General features: G+C 37.9%; 1 protein-coding gene across 1 annotated transcript; it reads left to right on the top strand.

Annotated features, from left to right (window-relative positions):
* The first annotated feature begins 14 nt into the window (after window positions 1–14).
* On the top strand, window positions 15–17,075 carry LOC105387092 (phosphatidylserine lipase ABHD16A). The gene is made up of 9 exons (XM_038122010.2): window positions 15–251; window positions 5,532–5,585; window positions 6,245–6,552; window positions 6,877–7,034; window positions 8,507–8,760; window positions 9,096–9,260; window positions 11,873–12,057; window positions 13,816–13,999; window positions 15,332–17,075. The coding sequence occupies exons 1-9, from the start codon at window positions 189–191 to the stop codon at window positions 15,431–15,433; spliced, it is 1,473 nt and encodes a 490-aa protein (XP_037977938.2). The 5' UTR covers window positions 15–188; the 3' UTR covers window positions 15,434–17,075.
* Window positions 17,076–18,023: the final 948 nt, after the last annotated feature.

Here is an 18,023-nt window from a genome sequence, read left to right as displayed (position 1 = left end):
TAAATATCACTCCAGTCTCGTCTGTCAAGCGGAGTTGTCGCTTGACTTCGGTTCGCGGAAACATTGCCTGTTTTAAAGAATTCTCTCATCTCATTCGCAGTTATTTAACGTTAGTTCGCTTCAGTGCTAATATAAATTGAATTATAATTTAGCCGATTGGTCTACTTTGACCAATTGCGACTTTCACCATGCGGCAAATTTTGCAATGTTTGTTGTCCCCACGTCTGTACAAGATCTACTATGATGGAACTGTAAGTAAAGTCAATGGAATATTATTATAATTAAGTAGCATTTACCAGTCGTAATTTGATTTAAATATACTTAAATTCCAAGATGACCCACTAACCAACTTTTCACTTAGAAAATCTGCTTGATGATGTTAGTAAACTTGGTGTTTGTCGTTATGTTATGATATGTTGTAGCTTACAAGCATAGGTTTTCCAGTATTTAATAAAAAATTATGTAATATATATATTATTATAATCATGGAGTGCAAAAAAGCACTGTCTGGAGAGTCTTCTTTCAGGATTGAACTAAGTATATAAACTTTAAATAAAGTATTTAAGTACTTGTACCATATCAATATCATCTTAGTAATTATGTACTATTTAATTCAATATTTAATCATCATCATCAAAGTCTTTAACTGATGTTACTACAGTAGAGCCTTGTTAATCCGAAACACCAAAACATAACCCCTATTTGGACTCACGGAGCATTAGGATTAAGGCATCAAAACCCGGTCCAATTAAAAAAACCCGGGTTTTTACATAATAAGAACCTGGGTAAATGGGTTTATCGGTCTTTTTGTTCTAATTTAAAAAAAATACAAATAAACTGAATTCAAATATCGATTTTCTACTTACAATGAGTATAATATAATAAGAGAGAAAGTACAAATAATATAAATTAATCAATACATTTAAAATCACAAAAATAGTTTTAATAAAAACATATTTTTCAGCCAAATGTTCAAAACAAATAATTTAAACTCACTAACTGAGTAGTTTACTTTCCCCATTAGCATTTCCTATCACTATAGCATGGTGTGAGAGCGGCCGTGGTATTATTCTTTAAGAAGAATGTTCTATCACCCAAAAAACCCTTCTGAAGAACTATAGACCACTCTCGCTTTTAAGCCTTAAATACAAGTTGTTCTCAAGGGTTATCATGAACCGTCTTGCCTAAAAGTTCTATGAGTTTGAGTCGCCAGAGGCAGAGCTGGCTAGGTTTCAATAGGGCTTTAATACAATAGACCACATCCACAAAGTATGGCAGATTATACCAAAAACCGAAGAGTATAATCAGCCTATGTGTATAGCTTTTGTGGACTATGAGAAAGCCTTCGACTCCATCGAGATCTGGCAGTTTTGGAAACCTTGCAGAGTTGCCAAATCGACTGGCGCTATATCGAGGTGTTGAGATGTCTGTACAATGCCGCTTCTATTACTATCCAAGTTACAGTCCACAAGACAAGACCTATCCAACTGCAACGAGGAGGGAGACAGGGGGATGTGATTTCCCCGAAACTATTCACCAATGCATTAAAAGATGTCTTTAAGACGTTGGCCTGGAATGGACATGGCATATGTATGAATGACCAGTACCTACATGTTACACCTCCGCTGCGCGGACGACATCGTCATTATGGCAGAATCTCTGCAGGAACTCAACTGGATGCTTAGTGGCTTAAATGCTGCTTTCCAATCTGTAGGCATCCCTCAAAGCCTGAAGAAAAAAGTCTAGTCCACCAGTGCGTCCTGCCAATGATGACTTATGATGCAGAGACGTGGACACTGACGGTAGGACTGGTCCACCGATTTTAAGTAGCTCACGTGCTATGGTAAGAGCTATGCTGGGGCAGGGTGTCCACTTTCTGGAAAGTCAGGGATAGTCAGGGAAAAGTCAGGGAAGCTCAAGGTGGTCAGGGAAAGTCAGTGAAATTGATGAGCAATCTGGAAAGTCAGGGAAAAATGACTAGTAAAGCATTTTATTTAGCAAAATTGTAGTTCTTTCATTTACTAGTTATAATTTTCCTTCTTCTATTTTAAACATAATATACATAAGTAATAAAATAAAATCTCGTAAGCCAGATTCAAGACTCAGTTCATAGTTTGTTAAATAGTAAAATGATGTCCCCTTCATTCAATTTCTTTCAAAAGAGTGTGCTTCACTCAGCTTGCCATTCTAAACAACTTTTGTTTTAAGACTTTTAGAAGTTCGGGATGAAAAATAAGTGCTCGTATAACGTGTTGGTGCAGACGCGCTGTTTATTTCATCGATCAATTCTTATACTTTGCTCCTGCAGCGGGAGCGCATGCAGAAGCGCTGCCTCCACTCGCCACCTAATCAAAATTTTTAAGGCGTCGCGCCCATACTAAAATATTTAACTTCGGTTTTGTTTTAACTAAATAAAATACGGTATTTAAAAAGCTACACACGCTTTATTTGAGTAAAATCGGTTTTGGAGGCCCTTAGATTACTGTACGATATACTACCTGCCACTAGTTATACATATACATTTTGAATATCTTTCTCGAAAAAAGTGGACTATAGCACCTCCACATTCCCCATAAATGTAGCGCATGGTAACGTACATTCCTGAGTAGTGTTAATGTGTGATACTGTACAAGTAAAACGCTTACACATGTACATTGTAAACCCACAGTATCCAAAAAAGGGACAGATCAGTTTGTCATTAACATTACCTCTTGTTATTTATTTTAAAGTTATTGTTAAATAAAACTCTCAAAATTATGATTATGACCATTAATGAGTATTATTTTTTGCTGATTATGTACTTAATATAATAATGTGGTGTTATAATTTTGAGAAATAAAAATTAAAGTCAATAAATGATTGTTTTTTTAAATAAGGTGTAAAAAACGCAAAATATGTTTTATAAGAGTTTGGTAAGTTTTTTCTTAGCTATTTTTGCGTCATCTATGTTGCCACGGCTGACCCCACCACTTATTTTACTTTTACTCATTCCAACATGACTTACCCTTAATAAATTCAGTCAGATAAATTTGCTTTAAACAATTTTACATCGAGGTCGTTTTGTACTAAAATAGCAATAACTTTTTTGTTAATTGAAACAATAGCAACGTTTTATACCATTTTGGAAACTGCATTAAATGAGCAATCTTTTCAAATAAGGTGCCAGGTTTGCGTGGTATATTTTTTTTACAGTATGTAGAGTCAAAGTTGTTTATAAAAAAATACGATTACCTTTTATGACTTTGAAAACCGTGTTTTTTTTAAACATACAGCATTACTCGATATTTTTTTTGACTGCGATCAATAGCACGGCTATACAGAGTGATCCAACACCAAACAAATTGTAACAATATGCATTTTTGTACCGGTGGCACGCAAAAAACTGATCCAAGGTGTCGATTTTCAGCAAATTTATAAAATTGACAATATCTCGAAAATTATCGAGTTTTTACTAAGGTCATATTGTGATATTCTGGCCTCTCATGAGCTGACCTATCAGCCCTTTAAGGGATGACGTTGACTTTTGGGACACCCTGTATATGTCCCAGAGCATGCCACCGCCTAAATAGCTAAAAAAAGCCTTATGAAAAAAACGCGTCCACGCGTGTGACAGTAGTGAGACATGATTGTCACTTTGTATAGAAATCTCTTATATAATAACACCCACGTCTGTGACTTACATAATAACCTGTACCATGGTTGTGACATTTAAAAAAAAACACTTTACTTAGGTTACAGTGCTATTAAACATGGGGTCATTTTGGCAATAGATATTATCTACTACTTTCTCTCCAGTCTCTCAGTTTGTTCATCTTTCAAGATCAGCTTTGATGCGATCTTGTCTTATTTCTTCCGACTATTAATTTAGTTTTATCTTCTCGTTAAAACTCAAAATATTATATTTCCTTTGCATAAAATTATTAGTTTTCAATATTCAAGATTCATATAAATATCACGATCATGGCACTATGTCACAACAGTGCAATTATAAATCCACGACAAGGACAGCTTTAAAAATCCACGATCATGACAATTAATGAACGTTCCGCCGAAAATATAACTTAAAATTCACTCGGACAATGTGTCATCAAGCGAGAGATAATTTCAAGATAATACGCCGCCACTGTTTTTATATCATCAATGAAAACATTAATCTAAGTGGAAAAATATCAACCACTATCCTGACGGGTAATGCTTTTCAAATTCGGAAAAACGGGCAAATAAAAATCATAATTTGAAAACACTCGACTTTACTGCTTGTTCAATTTGCCGCAAAATGGCTACGGCGTGTATGTTTATGCTAGAGATGCTCCTGCAAATATATGTATTTATAAAGGCGGAATTTTAAGGCGTCGACACATTAGCGGACCCGGCTTACGGACGTGGCTGTCAGCCGCGACTGATAGTGTGCACGGTCTTTTGGGACAGTTCGTGCCAGATCGCTCTCGGACGTCTGAAAGCTGAACGACAAAGAACGAAAAGGGTCCGCTAATGTGTCGGCGCATTTATGCTCGCAAACGAAAACGACCATGAGCGTGACATTTTTATTTTGCACAAACTTATGCGTGTTACAAGTCAACTTTTTAAACTCGCAAATTATTTAAAATCTTTATAGAAATGCTAGTCGAGAATGTAAGAGTTTGTAGGCAAACGTTGGTTGATCATTATGCAAAGGTTTATTAGTTCATCAAATCCGCAAAACGGGAATTGGCACAGGCACGACGCGTGACATTTGGGATATATTAGGTATATTTATTTAAAAATAGTAAATATACAGGGTGATTGGTAGTTAGTGGCGGACCCGTTAAGGGGAGATAGAAGAGGTCAATTCTAGTCGATTTCAATAAGGGATGTACTATCCGAAAGTGAACCATTTCTCATATATAAATAATTTTAGAATTTTTAAAAAAATCGTCCATCAAAAGTTTAAACATTTATTTAAGAAAAAGTAGACCTTTTTTAACCATTTTTTTAATGGTTTTACATTATCAAATTATTGAAAAATTATAATAGCTGTTAAATTTAACATAACTAACGTTATCTTAGGCCACATAGGCATGTGATTTTTTATTTTAATCAAGGTTTTTTTCTGTAAAGTGACTTTTATTTTATTTTAATTTTGATGTTTTAAATCCTATGTGGCCTAAGATAACGTTAGTTAAAAAAGTGGTTAAAAAAGGTCAACTTTTTCTTAAATAAACGTTTAAACTTTTTATGAAGGTTTTTTTTATAAAATTCAAAAATTATTAATATCTCAGAAATGGTTCACTTTCGGTTAGGTTAGGTTAATCCCTTAGGATGTACCCTTATTGAAAACGAATAGAATTGACCTCTTGTATCTCCCCTTAACGGGTCCACCACTAATTACCAATCACCCTGTATATTGATGGGTTTCAATTATGCTTGGCTGGAATGCTTAGTAAAAATACGCTTAAAACATATTTTTTTTCATGATAAGTATTTCGTATCGCCAGAAATATCAATGTCACATTTTTTTTTGTCAAATGAAAATGACCTATCTTTTGTTCCAGCCGTATTACACCAAAAACAAGTTGGAGCGTTGGGGAAGCAATGTCATTATCTCGGTAAGTTATACATAATTATATGTATTCATGAGCATAGAATGTACAGTCCACAAAACATATGCAACACAAATAAAACTGTTTAAACCTAGTTTTAACAGTCACAAGTGAATGATACATGAGCTGAATCTTGTCTAAATCCCTCAATTAAAGATTATTTAGCCAATTCATCATGTAGGTATATTATGTAATATTATTATTAGACACAAAAAACACATATTGGTTTAAGGTATCTTTGAGGTTTGGCAAGCATAATGTATTGCTGACTGTGTTATTACTGATCCAATTTGGAAACTCACAACAGTAAAAATAAGCATCTCAGTACGGATTATAGTTGGATAAAGTGGAGAAGCATAATGTAGCATACCAATATTTTTCAACACGGGACTGTAGAAAAAATAAGCACAAACATTTTATTACGTTAAACAATCAAGTAATTTCGCTTTACCTTAAAAAAAATCCCATGGGTATTCCACGATAAAGGTAGCCTACGATTTAATCGAGAGTGTCAGCTAACTCCATACCAAATTTAATTAAAATCGGTTCAGCCGTTTTGACGTGCAGAAGTAACAAACATACACACACACATACTCACAAACTTTAACGTTTATAATATTAGTAAGTAAGTAGGACTCCAAATTACCAGTAACGCCCGTTTACAGGCCAACGCTATGCTCAACTTAGGCATCTACTCCTCCCCTCTCCTCCTGATGTACCTGTACCGCCGTGGTCTGTACACTGTTGACGAGATGAAGACCATGGGCCGTGTGTTCGGAGGTATCGGCTGCATCATAGCGGCCTCGCTGCTGCTCCGCGCCGTGGGCAGGGTCTACAACCCTGAGTACATGAAGTTCATGAAAGTCTTGAACCAGGACCGCAGAGACATGAGAGAGTACTTGATGTCGATCCGCATGTACGACTTTGACTTCTCCCACTGGCCCGTTTCGTTCGCTGTTCCACGTAAAGCCAAGTGAGTATCACTGTTTTTTTTGGTGTTAAGAGTAGCTTAAGAATTGATTAACTTACACCATTGATACTTTCCTTAAAGATGCGGTTCTAGTGGGCCCAAAACTAAAAGTAAGAAAAAACCGACATAGTAAGGTTGTTTTAATGTGCAGATTTGATCACGCACACTGATTGCGCGCTACTTTCCCGAATCCCGCGTGCATATTTTACGCATTACAATAAATACTTGTATGAAAAAAAAACTTGCGGGTGTCACGCGTGCGGGGAAATCCTGCACGATATTACAAACACCCAATAACAGTATAATACAGAATGTTTCTTCACCCAGGTCGTGGAGCATCTCGAACCCGTTCAAGAACAGCGCCAACCCGGACATGGGCTTCCTTTTCCGCCTGCTCATCCAGATCCTGGCGATCTTCGCGAGCCGCACCTTCGCCATCCGCCTCATCTACCCGGGCACGCTGAGCGTCATCCACAACCTGCTTGGTAAGTGGGGATGCGAGGTTTCAGGTGCAGTCTGGGAAAAAGAAAGCTGACCAGAGGGGGAGTGGCAGTGTTATCTATTGTCAGTGAAGGATTGGCTCACGGAAGCTGACGTCTTCTGAAATCATTCTATTGTAGGTAGGTAGGTTTCTTTCAGTCAACAGAAAGTAATGCATGTGGTTCTTTGGGGCCATTCTCTTTCATATTTTTTTGTGTTCATATTTATCTTGTCAAAGAGGAGTGAAACACAAGTAGGTATACATTACCGGCTAAGTCCCCATACTCGTCATAAAGGCTGCAAAGACATAAATTTTATGTAAATATTTTACAAATATATGTAGCGGACGGTACGGGAACATGCTGCTTGCGCTCGTTCGAAGATTCCCTCGACACTTGCAACAGTAAACTTTACTGTAAAATGTAAAAGCAAAGCCTCCCCGCCTCGAGACTTATAGTTTTCTCAGAAACATAAATCACCACTCTATTCAGAATAAACAAGAAATTCACTATTCAATTAAAACGTGCTGCAAATAATAAATTTAAAATGAAAATATAAGCTGGGAAAAAGCAACAGTTTCCAGTTGTTTTTTTTCCTCTGAGGCGAAGACTAATGGCCGTGCTGCGATGGAAGCACTAATTGAATATTAAAAAGAGAAACAATTAAAAGCCCTATCGATTTTGTATTTCCCGACCGGCTGCTTCTTAAAAGCAAGCAGAAAATAATCCTCTTAGTTCTCTCTTCTGTCTATTGAATCATATAACTGTTTTAAAAGGGATTAAAACATTGCATTGTGAATATAGTGGTGGTTAATCATGGAGGGAATCGCAAACCCTGCAATCAAATGCACTCTGACAACTGACATGGCGCCTCAACCCCGCTAGGCCCGCGGGGCAAACATTGTATCGAGAATATCGAGATCGCAATGCCAATAATTCGAAAATCAGAATAGTGCACCGGTAACGGACAGTTTAAATCAATACAGGTTCGTACAAAAAGGTTTATCGGGATGTCTGTAACCATGGATACTTCCCATTCCCGTCCGAGTGGAGAGCTCGACTCCCCTTTTAATTAATAACATGCTATTATTGACTCCGCTTCAATTGTATCTGACTTCCAACCTTTCAGCTTTTAGCCTTTGATCGGATTCAGATCGGATTTCATTAATTTAGCAGATGGACACAAACAGATTTACTGCTCTTTCACACTGACACAGCATCCGTTTTACATGATCCGTTGTATCGTATTAAGAATATAAAATATTAACAAATGACTTGTAACACTAACCATAAGAGCTAACTCACAGGAGGTCGCTTAGCTGTAACCTTTATTACCGGTAGTCGAGTAACCCGATGACAAAGTGAAAGACCATATGAGTTTTCAAACATAATTTCCGTCATAATTCGCTCAAATACCCCTAGGCACCGAATTTCCGTCGTCACCTACGAAAATGCTCCAACATCTCTTCCCACTCCAGTAGGTCCAGCTCTGCTGCACGGCCGCACCCAGTTGGTGGAAGTCCACGACGGCAAGCGCGCCAAGATCGCCACCGCCGATGGCAACCACATCGACACCATGTTCGTGGACAAGCGCGGGGACACCCGAGGAGACATGCTGGTCATCTGCTGCGAGGGGAACTCAGGGTTCTACGAAGTGGGCATCATGGTCACCCCGATTAAAGCGGGATTCTCAGCCCTCGGCTGGAACCATCCCGGTTTTGCTACTAGCACGGTGAGTGACCTCTGACCCAGATGTATTGATTCGTAGCTGTCGCTTTGTGAGATTGTTGCAGTTAGTTGATTGTTGTCGGGTTGGTTCGGATAATTGGATGCGCTTTTATGGATTGAAAGCGTTGCAGCAGTCTCTTTGATTAGTTAAGAGCAAGTTATGTTAACCACAGAGAAAATTCACACTAGGAAAAGTATCTTTTCTGGACTCTTCTTCTTTTCCCAGAAGTCCTTACAGAAAAAAATCAAACACGTGTTCAAGCTTTTTTTTCTTCTCATACGTTCTTAAGAAGTTCAGAAGAATCTCACAGCGTATACTTACACCCAATACCTCCTCAGGGCATGCCATTCCCGTCTCAAGAACACAACGCGATCGACGCCGTGGTGCAATACGCGAAGAAGGAGCTCGGCTTCCAAGAGAACCAGCTGGTGTTCTTCGGCTGGAGCATCGGGGGCTACACCGCCACCTGGGCCGCCGTCAAGTACCCCGCCTGCAAGGCTCTGGTGAGTTTGGTGTCTAGAAGTCTGCCTTGAAGTATGCGCTTACTACGATTTGACTTTGTTCGACAGTATTTTAAAGTCGCGCTATTCATATTATCATCTCCACGCGTTAAAAACACCCATATGCCTATTTGTATATCGGTGCCCATCGACATAGAAAATTTATTTAGCTACAGTCATAGTGCGCGCACCCTCTTATAGCATTTCAGCATTGTATGCCATCGACAAGCTGGATGGAGTTGATTGAATGAGGAAGCCGAGGATATTAGATAGTGTAAAGATTCTGGGTAGACGGCTTTGTCTAGCTGTTTAAGGTTTTAGTCGTTTGATTGGCGTGTTTTACCGTGTGTGAGCAAAACAAGGACTCGGGAAGGCGTACGTTTGTTTTAAAGTCGATTAGCATACACCTCTTTGTTCAAGCGCCGGCAAACCGCTATTCTAGGGATTACCATAACACAGGCGTAGAGTGGAGTGTATTAATGCGGGAGGATTATTTGAGTGAGTGCATGTAACAGGTTGAAATAAGAGAAATTGCCCGTTTGTGCTGAAAGCCGGATTACGCTGCGGTCGGGCTGTCGGATGCACAGACACACCCCTCGTCCACCGCTAATGGAATATTGATTCCTGAATACACCGTTGCAATATTACGCTGCGCCCAAACCGTTATCCTGGATATTACCTACGAACGCGCCGTTCAATCAAAATTGATTTTCGCTGTCGAAAATTAAATCTGAAATTTCCTGTAAGCTCCTGTTGATGACCGAGCATCAATTTGAGATAAACAATGGTCAGTTTTGATTGAAAATTTAACGTAATTTTTTATAAAAGTGTAAAGTTCAGTGTTTGCACTGCTTCCTCTGACGGAAAATAAGATTAACAATTTCGTATTGAAAATTAAATGCTTTCGTGCGGTACGGGATTAAATTGATTTTACACTTAATTTTCTGTTGTGAGGAAATTCACGGGATCACAGAGATTTATCCGTGATTAAGAACTGATAGCTACTTACAATAACACATAAAATTTTGTCTACTTGTTCATAATAATGAGAACCGTGTGTTAGCTAATGTCTATAGACATAAAATTTACCCATTGTTCTGAGAATTGACTATTGATCCAGAAAACGTCTCCGAATTCTATTTATAAACAAGTTCTTCTTATCGAAGCATCCCCCCGTAGTCATGGTAACCTGACGACGTAATTGTCTAGTACTTTCTCGTTACTGTCCGCCCACACTGTATAAACCAAAGGTTCCCAATATTTTTCAGTTATCATAAGTTGAGCAATACGTTATGTATAAACCAAAGGTTTCCATTTTTTCAGTCACCATAGGTTAAGCAATTCGTCTCGACGCCTACTCCTTTACATAGCTAAACAGTCGAAGAACATAGCCATACCTGGCCTAATCTTCTTATGGCGGACACTTTTAGAACTACTGGTTTACAGCCTTTATGCCATCAAAAAGCTATGTTGTATGGTTTTGACCTTTTCAGCCCTTTTCTCTTACGTCTTTTCATACCCGTTCCAAAGTAACAATACTTAACTTGTATGGTTTTGTATTCGCGTTTTACTTTTACTCGAAAGTCTTAAAACTTTCATACCGAAACAAAACATTTTATTTTCTATTGTTTTAACTTTTAGTAAAGAACTCGCACACTTTTGGGTGCGAAATATCAAATTTGTAAGACTTATTTTTATTTTTCTTTGAATTCTATTGGGTAACTTTATTTGCAATTACTGCCGAAATGGAAATGAATTCTGAAAGATGAAACATTATATTATCGACGTGGCCCAAAATGCCCTTCGGCCCGCTAACCGAGAACCTTAGGCAGATAGCCGTTAGTGGATAAACGAGGAAATATATTAACGAGGAATTATATATTGTTTATTATGTTTTACGTGAAACAAAAGGATTCTTGATTCCTATGAGTTTATTATGTTATTTGCGGCATGGCATGATAGGTATATGCTGGCGTGTCTACAATTATATAAGTATTGAAATCCTTTGTTCACACATTTCCGGAGCATTCGAACGCCGGTCAAAGGTCCTTTCACATAAACGAAATCTTTATCTTATTCTGCATCTGCTTCACTACAAATAATCCTGTGTGATTTAAATATTCTTTTGCATTATGTATACTTTCTTGCGTAAATCATATGAAGTTGGCCAATTGTTTGTGTGAGACATAAACCTTATTAAATCTACCTATTTTATTTACCTTCGGGACGCATCAATATTCAAAAAGAAAACTTGTAAAAAAATAGTTACCCAGTTTAAAAAAACCGACCCCGCGAGCTAATTTAAAATTCGGCTGAGTTGAGTTGAAAATGATAAAAAGTTCAGGGCCTAGAACAACACTGCGTTGCGAGTGTTGCGACACAAAGTTGCAAGTTGCATTGTTCTCTAATATTAATTAAGCATTTGCGCGCTGAAATATACTCAAAAGTCAAAACAGTCGCAGATGGCGGGCATTCCGGTCTCAGTGCACGCGTCCGTTATCGACATAGATAAAGTTTTTATGATGCGTCGTCTTCGGCTTCACCTAACCCTCAACCCTCAAGGCGTAGGTGTTGCGTCACTGGTTGCTTCGCCTAACCCTCAACCCCGTTTCCAGATCTTAGACGCCACGTTCGACGACCTGCTGCCGCTAGCCGAGCGTCAGATGCCGGCGTCGTGGCGCCGCCTGGTGCGTGAGGTGGTCCGCTCCCATGTGGACCTGCACATCGCTGAGCTGATCTCCAAGTATTCCGGACCGGTCAAGCTGGTGCGACGCACTGAGGACGAGATTATTTGTCTTGAGTGAGTATCAAACTTTTAATGACGTGGTGTAGTTATCGTGCGGTCTAGGTGATCGGGCCCGCTACCGCTTTCGCGAGTTCAACGAAGTCGGTCTTATCACTAATAGTGATCTCTGCCAGAAAAGCTTTGGATGAAGGAAATAAGAGATTTAGATTATTATACTTTTTAATTTACTTACTTTACATATATTAGCGCCGTCAAGCGTAGGTAGGCATTGTTAATCCCAGATTGATAAAAAGTGGTGTTAGTGTTACTAATTAGTTTGTTATTCGCTGTGATTCTGTGTTTTATTCATATTGCAACCGTTACTCGATCCATTTGCATTTACTACCTACACCTACACTTAAACCTTACTTTAAAACAGAACCCATTACCAGCTTTGCTTTAAATATAGCTCTAAATTGGACGTCCGCTCAATACTAGTTCCTAACTTACCTCGCCTATAGTTTGAGCCATGTAGCCTGTTGGTGAATATTGAATATCAGCGGAACCATTAATTATACAGCCTATAGCCTAGGTCTAGCGCTCCCAGGCCGTCATTGTAGCTAGGAATACTGTATATATTCAGGTGGGCTCTCTACCTGACTATAAATCAATAATTGCATTCGGAATCGGCAACATTCGGCCGACGCCATCATCCGATCAGTCTCTCGCACAATAGAACGCTACGTTGTACTGTGCTTTGATTGTTCTCGAATATTCTCGATACAGCGAACAGTTTCAACAGGTTATCCGCTGAAATAAATCGTTCGCAGTTCATATTTTACATAATGAATATTTTAATATTGTTGACGGTAGCTATGTAAGCTATTGGAGTGTGTCGAATTTAGATCGCGATTTTATGTATTTTGGAGTTTATAATACAGTCAGTCGTAACGTATAGAATAGAATAGAAAATCACTCTATTGGTCTTCAGCACAAATAGAAAAAACTTTATCGCTAAGAGCGATCTCTTACAGGCAACCTTGTATTATGTATCAGATAGGAGTAAAATTATATGTATTGGAAAGTCATACCATGCACAAACTACTCATTACACCCCCGTTTTGCGTTGCACTATGTATCCTAACCTAACCTATAGGTTTACCATTAGTTGATTATCCACTTGGCTTTGTGGGAAAGCTCCTCTAATTTACATATTGCTAATTAGAACCTCCGAGATATTGATCGCACATCTAGCCCTGTTATTTATAAATTGTATCAACCAGAACTTAATAATACACAGCCTTGGCCGTCTTCGATAATAGACGGAACATTTTCAGAGCTTTTACTGTGTAAAGTACATATTTAAATTCTATATATTACATAAAAACTGAACCTAAATAAGGAGTTAGGCACCAATAAACAAATAGTTCTGACGTCCGCATCCTTCAGAGAGACTTGTCTCCCTTAAAATAGGGACTTTACAGGCTGAAGTAACTATGTTTTAGTCGAAACATGGTTCAAGAGTTTCACATACATTCAATCGAAACTGAAAGCGCTTCTTCGGCTTCACGCGGTTTAATCACGACACCGCGCGGTCTGTCACTAGTTACTTCATCTCTTGGTACGACTTCTTTCTTCCTATTCCTCTATTTCTGTCTATTTTGCTTTCAATAATGTTTTTGATTAAAATATCGTGTCGTAGTAAAATCCTATCTATTCATCACTGGCCTCTACGTCTATTACATTCGATTTATGTATTGCCGAGGCACTTTTTTTGGCAGCCTCCATTGCAAACCTAGCAGTAACTAAACAAGCTCCCACCTCACTTCGCAGACAAGGCAAGCTGAAGTCCAACCGTGGTAACCACCTCCTCCTGAAGCTACTCGAAGCCCGTCACCCCGAGACCCTGGAGAAGCATGGCCCGGCCATGGCGGCCTACGCTGCCCTGAGGGACTCCCAGCGCGTCGGAGTGGACGACAACGATGGGCAGGACGAGAACGGGAGGCCACTGCTGCTGGTATGTATATAAGAGGGTTTATGGCTTTATGGGGAGGGATTCTAATGCCTGCTACCGCGAACGGTATTCAATATGCTATGTTAAGCTAGCAAGCATCTTGCTATGGCGAGTGTTATGTCGTAATAACTGTACCTAATATACCTACGATTAGACACAGTTCATACATTGACTTATAGTTAGGTAGAGGTTGTGGATAACAATATAGCCCTATGGTTTTGACTTTTAAATAACAAATATGGTACCTACAGTAATTTTTTCTTCATCCACGTTCACAACCAAAATTTCCACAAATTGCGTATTCATTCATTCAAATATTGACCGCCTGTTAGTGACAAGGTACAAAAGTATATAGCTACTTATAAAGCTGACTGCGCGTGCACTTTGTAAAAATGAATTTGATACTTTACTGAAATATGTTGACTGCAGCGATTTGATACTATACTGAAATAAGTTGACTACAACTAATTGCAAGCGAAAATGCGAATCGTGTAGCTGGCGAAACGCGAAATGTTTTGCAAGACGATCCCATAAAAAAATAGCTTGAGTGTCAGTTGTAAAAAATATTTGCTATATAAGCTTTATAAATATACATATATACTTTTTTTTGTCTCAATTTTATTTGAATATCTTTAGATTTTTGTCATTGCTGGCGCTGATATACTTTGCGAAAGGAATGTTGTGCTTTAAATAAAAATCAATAAATTATAATATTCAAAATAATATGAACATTTATCTATGACGATGACGTCAACAGCGTTCATAAACGATTTGTCAGTAGGTAACGTCGATTTGCGGTACGATTCTTGTATGAGAAAATGATTACAGCTCCCCTAGCGTTCAGTAGCGACACTAAATAATTCATACTCGTTGATCGTTGTTGGATTCGAATTGAATCTTCGTTATATAACAAAATTATTATTATGACGTTCTGTATTTTGTCTCGAATAGAGGTTTATGCGAATGTTGGAATGGCCCATCATGAACACTGAAGCAGCAAGCGACATCTAGTGAAATATACCGGAACTCTTAAGTGATCATGCACATGAACTGTTTCAACTGTTCCTGCTACTTGTCACTAGATGGTTTTGGCACTGACTATTTACTAATGCTCTTACTCGGTGTATACCTTATTGAAATATTATGAATGTCTCGCTCTATTGCCTAGCGATGTCTTCTTATTCTATAAAAATGTATTTACCAAATCCAACGTTATCTTTTAATTATCATTTTAACGCAACAGCGCTACGCACCATTTCATGTATGCACCAGCCTTAAATCGATACAATAACTTATTTTTTTTTAAACTTATAAATCGTTGTATTTCTTCGACAGATTAACAAGTACATGTGTGACTACCGCTCCACTCACTGCACGCCGCTGCCCGATCAGGAGTTTGTGAACATCCTCAAGTACCTGCTGAAACGCGACCTGTAAGCCAATCGCAGCCGAGCCCGTCTAGTCTCAACCAATCACACGCGACCCGTGACTCTGTGATGCACAGGCTCACCCAATCGGAACAACTGGATTACATTTATTCAATTATTATATTTCTCGATGTAATTTTGCACTATAAAGGCAATTTGCACTAAATGTTCTCCTACAGCCGCCGTACTGTCCAGTCTATTTGTAATTTTGTATCCGTATCTATAGTGTGTAATGTAAGGGTTATTTTAATTCGACCTAAAGATAAAAGCCAGTGAATACCAGGGTTAAATAACTGATTCAGAGTTATAGTTTATCAAAAAAGAATAGCAAATTTTGTTTATATGTTTTGTCTCTTTTCGTGAGTCATTTTAAAACATTTAAACAACGATCATTTACTTAGAAAAAATTATAAATTACCAAAGTTTTATACACAAAATCTTTTTTAACCTATACTTCATTTCTTTATCGTATATCTTCGCCCTTCTACTTCAGGGTCCATGAACATTTTAATACTTTCTTGATTTGTGTATAAGTTGTCATCAATATGTATAATTATCTTTTTGACTATGGTGTCCACCAGAGAAACAATCGGACAACGAAAACTAATTCTTTATTGACCTGGCTATGATTCCTTGACTACGTTTGAATTAATGCTAAGTATATGTTAGTGTAGATGTTTTGCTATTGTACGTAGAAGACATGCTATGTTTTAAATATTCGATGTATTTGCTTGATGTATTATCTTATCTTTGTGACAGGGAATCATCATGCATTATGACTAAGTGTACCATTCCATTCATTAGCTCAAAGAGGGCCAAGTGTAGGTTTTTCTTAACTGATCTAGCAGTGGAATGTACTCAGATTTGTATGGCGCGGAGCTAGTGCAGCTACTTACCGCTAGGTGGCGACTCTCGCGCCATATAAATCTCTACACACTCAACACTCATCTTTACTCGCCATTACTCGAACGGAGTAAAAACTAGCACTTCTTATGCTGTTTCGGAAATAAATTGAAAATTATGGGTGCATGTTTTGTTGTTCTCTGAATCCAAGTATTTGTCTGAATGACCTTTTTCTATTTTACACAAACTTTTGTGCTTTTTGACATGAACTCTTTTGATATAGGTATTATTATGTACACAACGCAGTTAGTAGTCTTATTATATTTATTTAATTAATTAATTAAGATTGGTGGTCGTTTATAAATGTGACAAGTATTAATGTTTCAATATTCAATTACCTAATTATAATATAATCAATAACCATACTATTATACACTTTCATAGTCATTATGTGCTTGTAATTCAGCATTGAAATTGTGCACAAACGAAATTGTTTGTGCCTCCATCTGCCAACTCCATGTTGTATCGTACATCTTAAATGAATGCGAGATTCTTTTGACTTTGGCAAAAAAATCAAAGCTGACTCACGATTGAATGAGTGTCATTGCTGATTTGCAAGCAGTAACACAAGTATTTGTATCACTTCAAACCTAGAATTAATAATAAGTGTAGTATTTCAATGAAATATACTAACATCATGTATTCGAAATTATAGAAATACCTTGAGTCCTACATTCTGATACAATGCATTTATTATCTATATGTTTCGATGTAACGTAAGTCAATAAAGTTTGACCACCTTAGAGGTATGTGATAGTGTTTTATTTACTCCTTTATCTTGTATTCGAGTTTTTCTTCTTCTGTATTTCACAATTGTACATTTTGATTTTCTTATTTTAAGAAAATAATGTCAGATAAAGGTAGATAAGTAGCAACAATACTAAGCTGATGTCGTCATTAAATCTATGTCTGTCTTTTTCTGTCCGTATACTTTCGAAGCAAGGCAGCTATAAATTTAAGGTCGACATTAGTTTAAAATGGCTTATTCATATATTATACACTTACGGATATTTGGCAGCGCCGCCTCCAAGGAACTAATCATGTTTTCCACTATCGCAGATTAAAGAATGTATAGACGTAACCAAATCATCTAACTATTAATAATGTTCGTACGTGTTTATCTCTATAGGTACCTTTATGTAGGCTCTTAGACACAAAATACGACGCCTAGCAACCGCCAGTTTTACTATACATATTATGCTGCCACCTTGCAAGTAAACTAAACTGCGTCGGTTAGAGGTTGGAAGGGCGGTTGCAAGGCGGCTGATGTTATGGTTGATAAACTTATTGCCCACTTATTCATGGATGAGTCAACGATTATTTTGTATAAGACAGTGTAAAATTTAAGTATGTTTTTCGTTTGACTGACTCCTTACAAAATTAGCTGATGATAATTTAAGGCGCATACACGTAGAATCTCTAATTTGACTCCTCCGCCGCCGCTGCCTGCTTCGGCGCAAAGTATAAAATGGTACCTTGCTTTCTACTTGAATGTGCCCTTACGCTTAGAAGTACTCCTATATAAACTAAATAAGTAACAATACAATTCATAACACCGTTCGTTGAAGCAGTGGAAAGCAAACGCTAATATTTTATATGGCACGAGAGTGTCGCCATCTAGCGGTACAGGCTCAGCACTATACCGCCTCCATACCAATTCTTGTTTTCTTTTCATTGCTCGATTGATCGGTCAGTAA

The sequence above is a fragment of the Plutella xylostella genome, chromosome Z (assembly GCF_932276165.1).
Source record: "Plutella xylostella chromosome Z, ilPluXylo3.1, whole genome shotgun sequence".
Lineage (NCBI taxonomy): Eukaryota > Metazoa > Arthropoda > Insecta > Lepidoptera > Plutellidae > Plutella > Plutella xylostella.
Note: the sequence above shows the minus strand (reverse complement) of the source record. Positions and strands in the feature narration are given on the sequence as shown.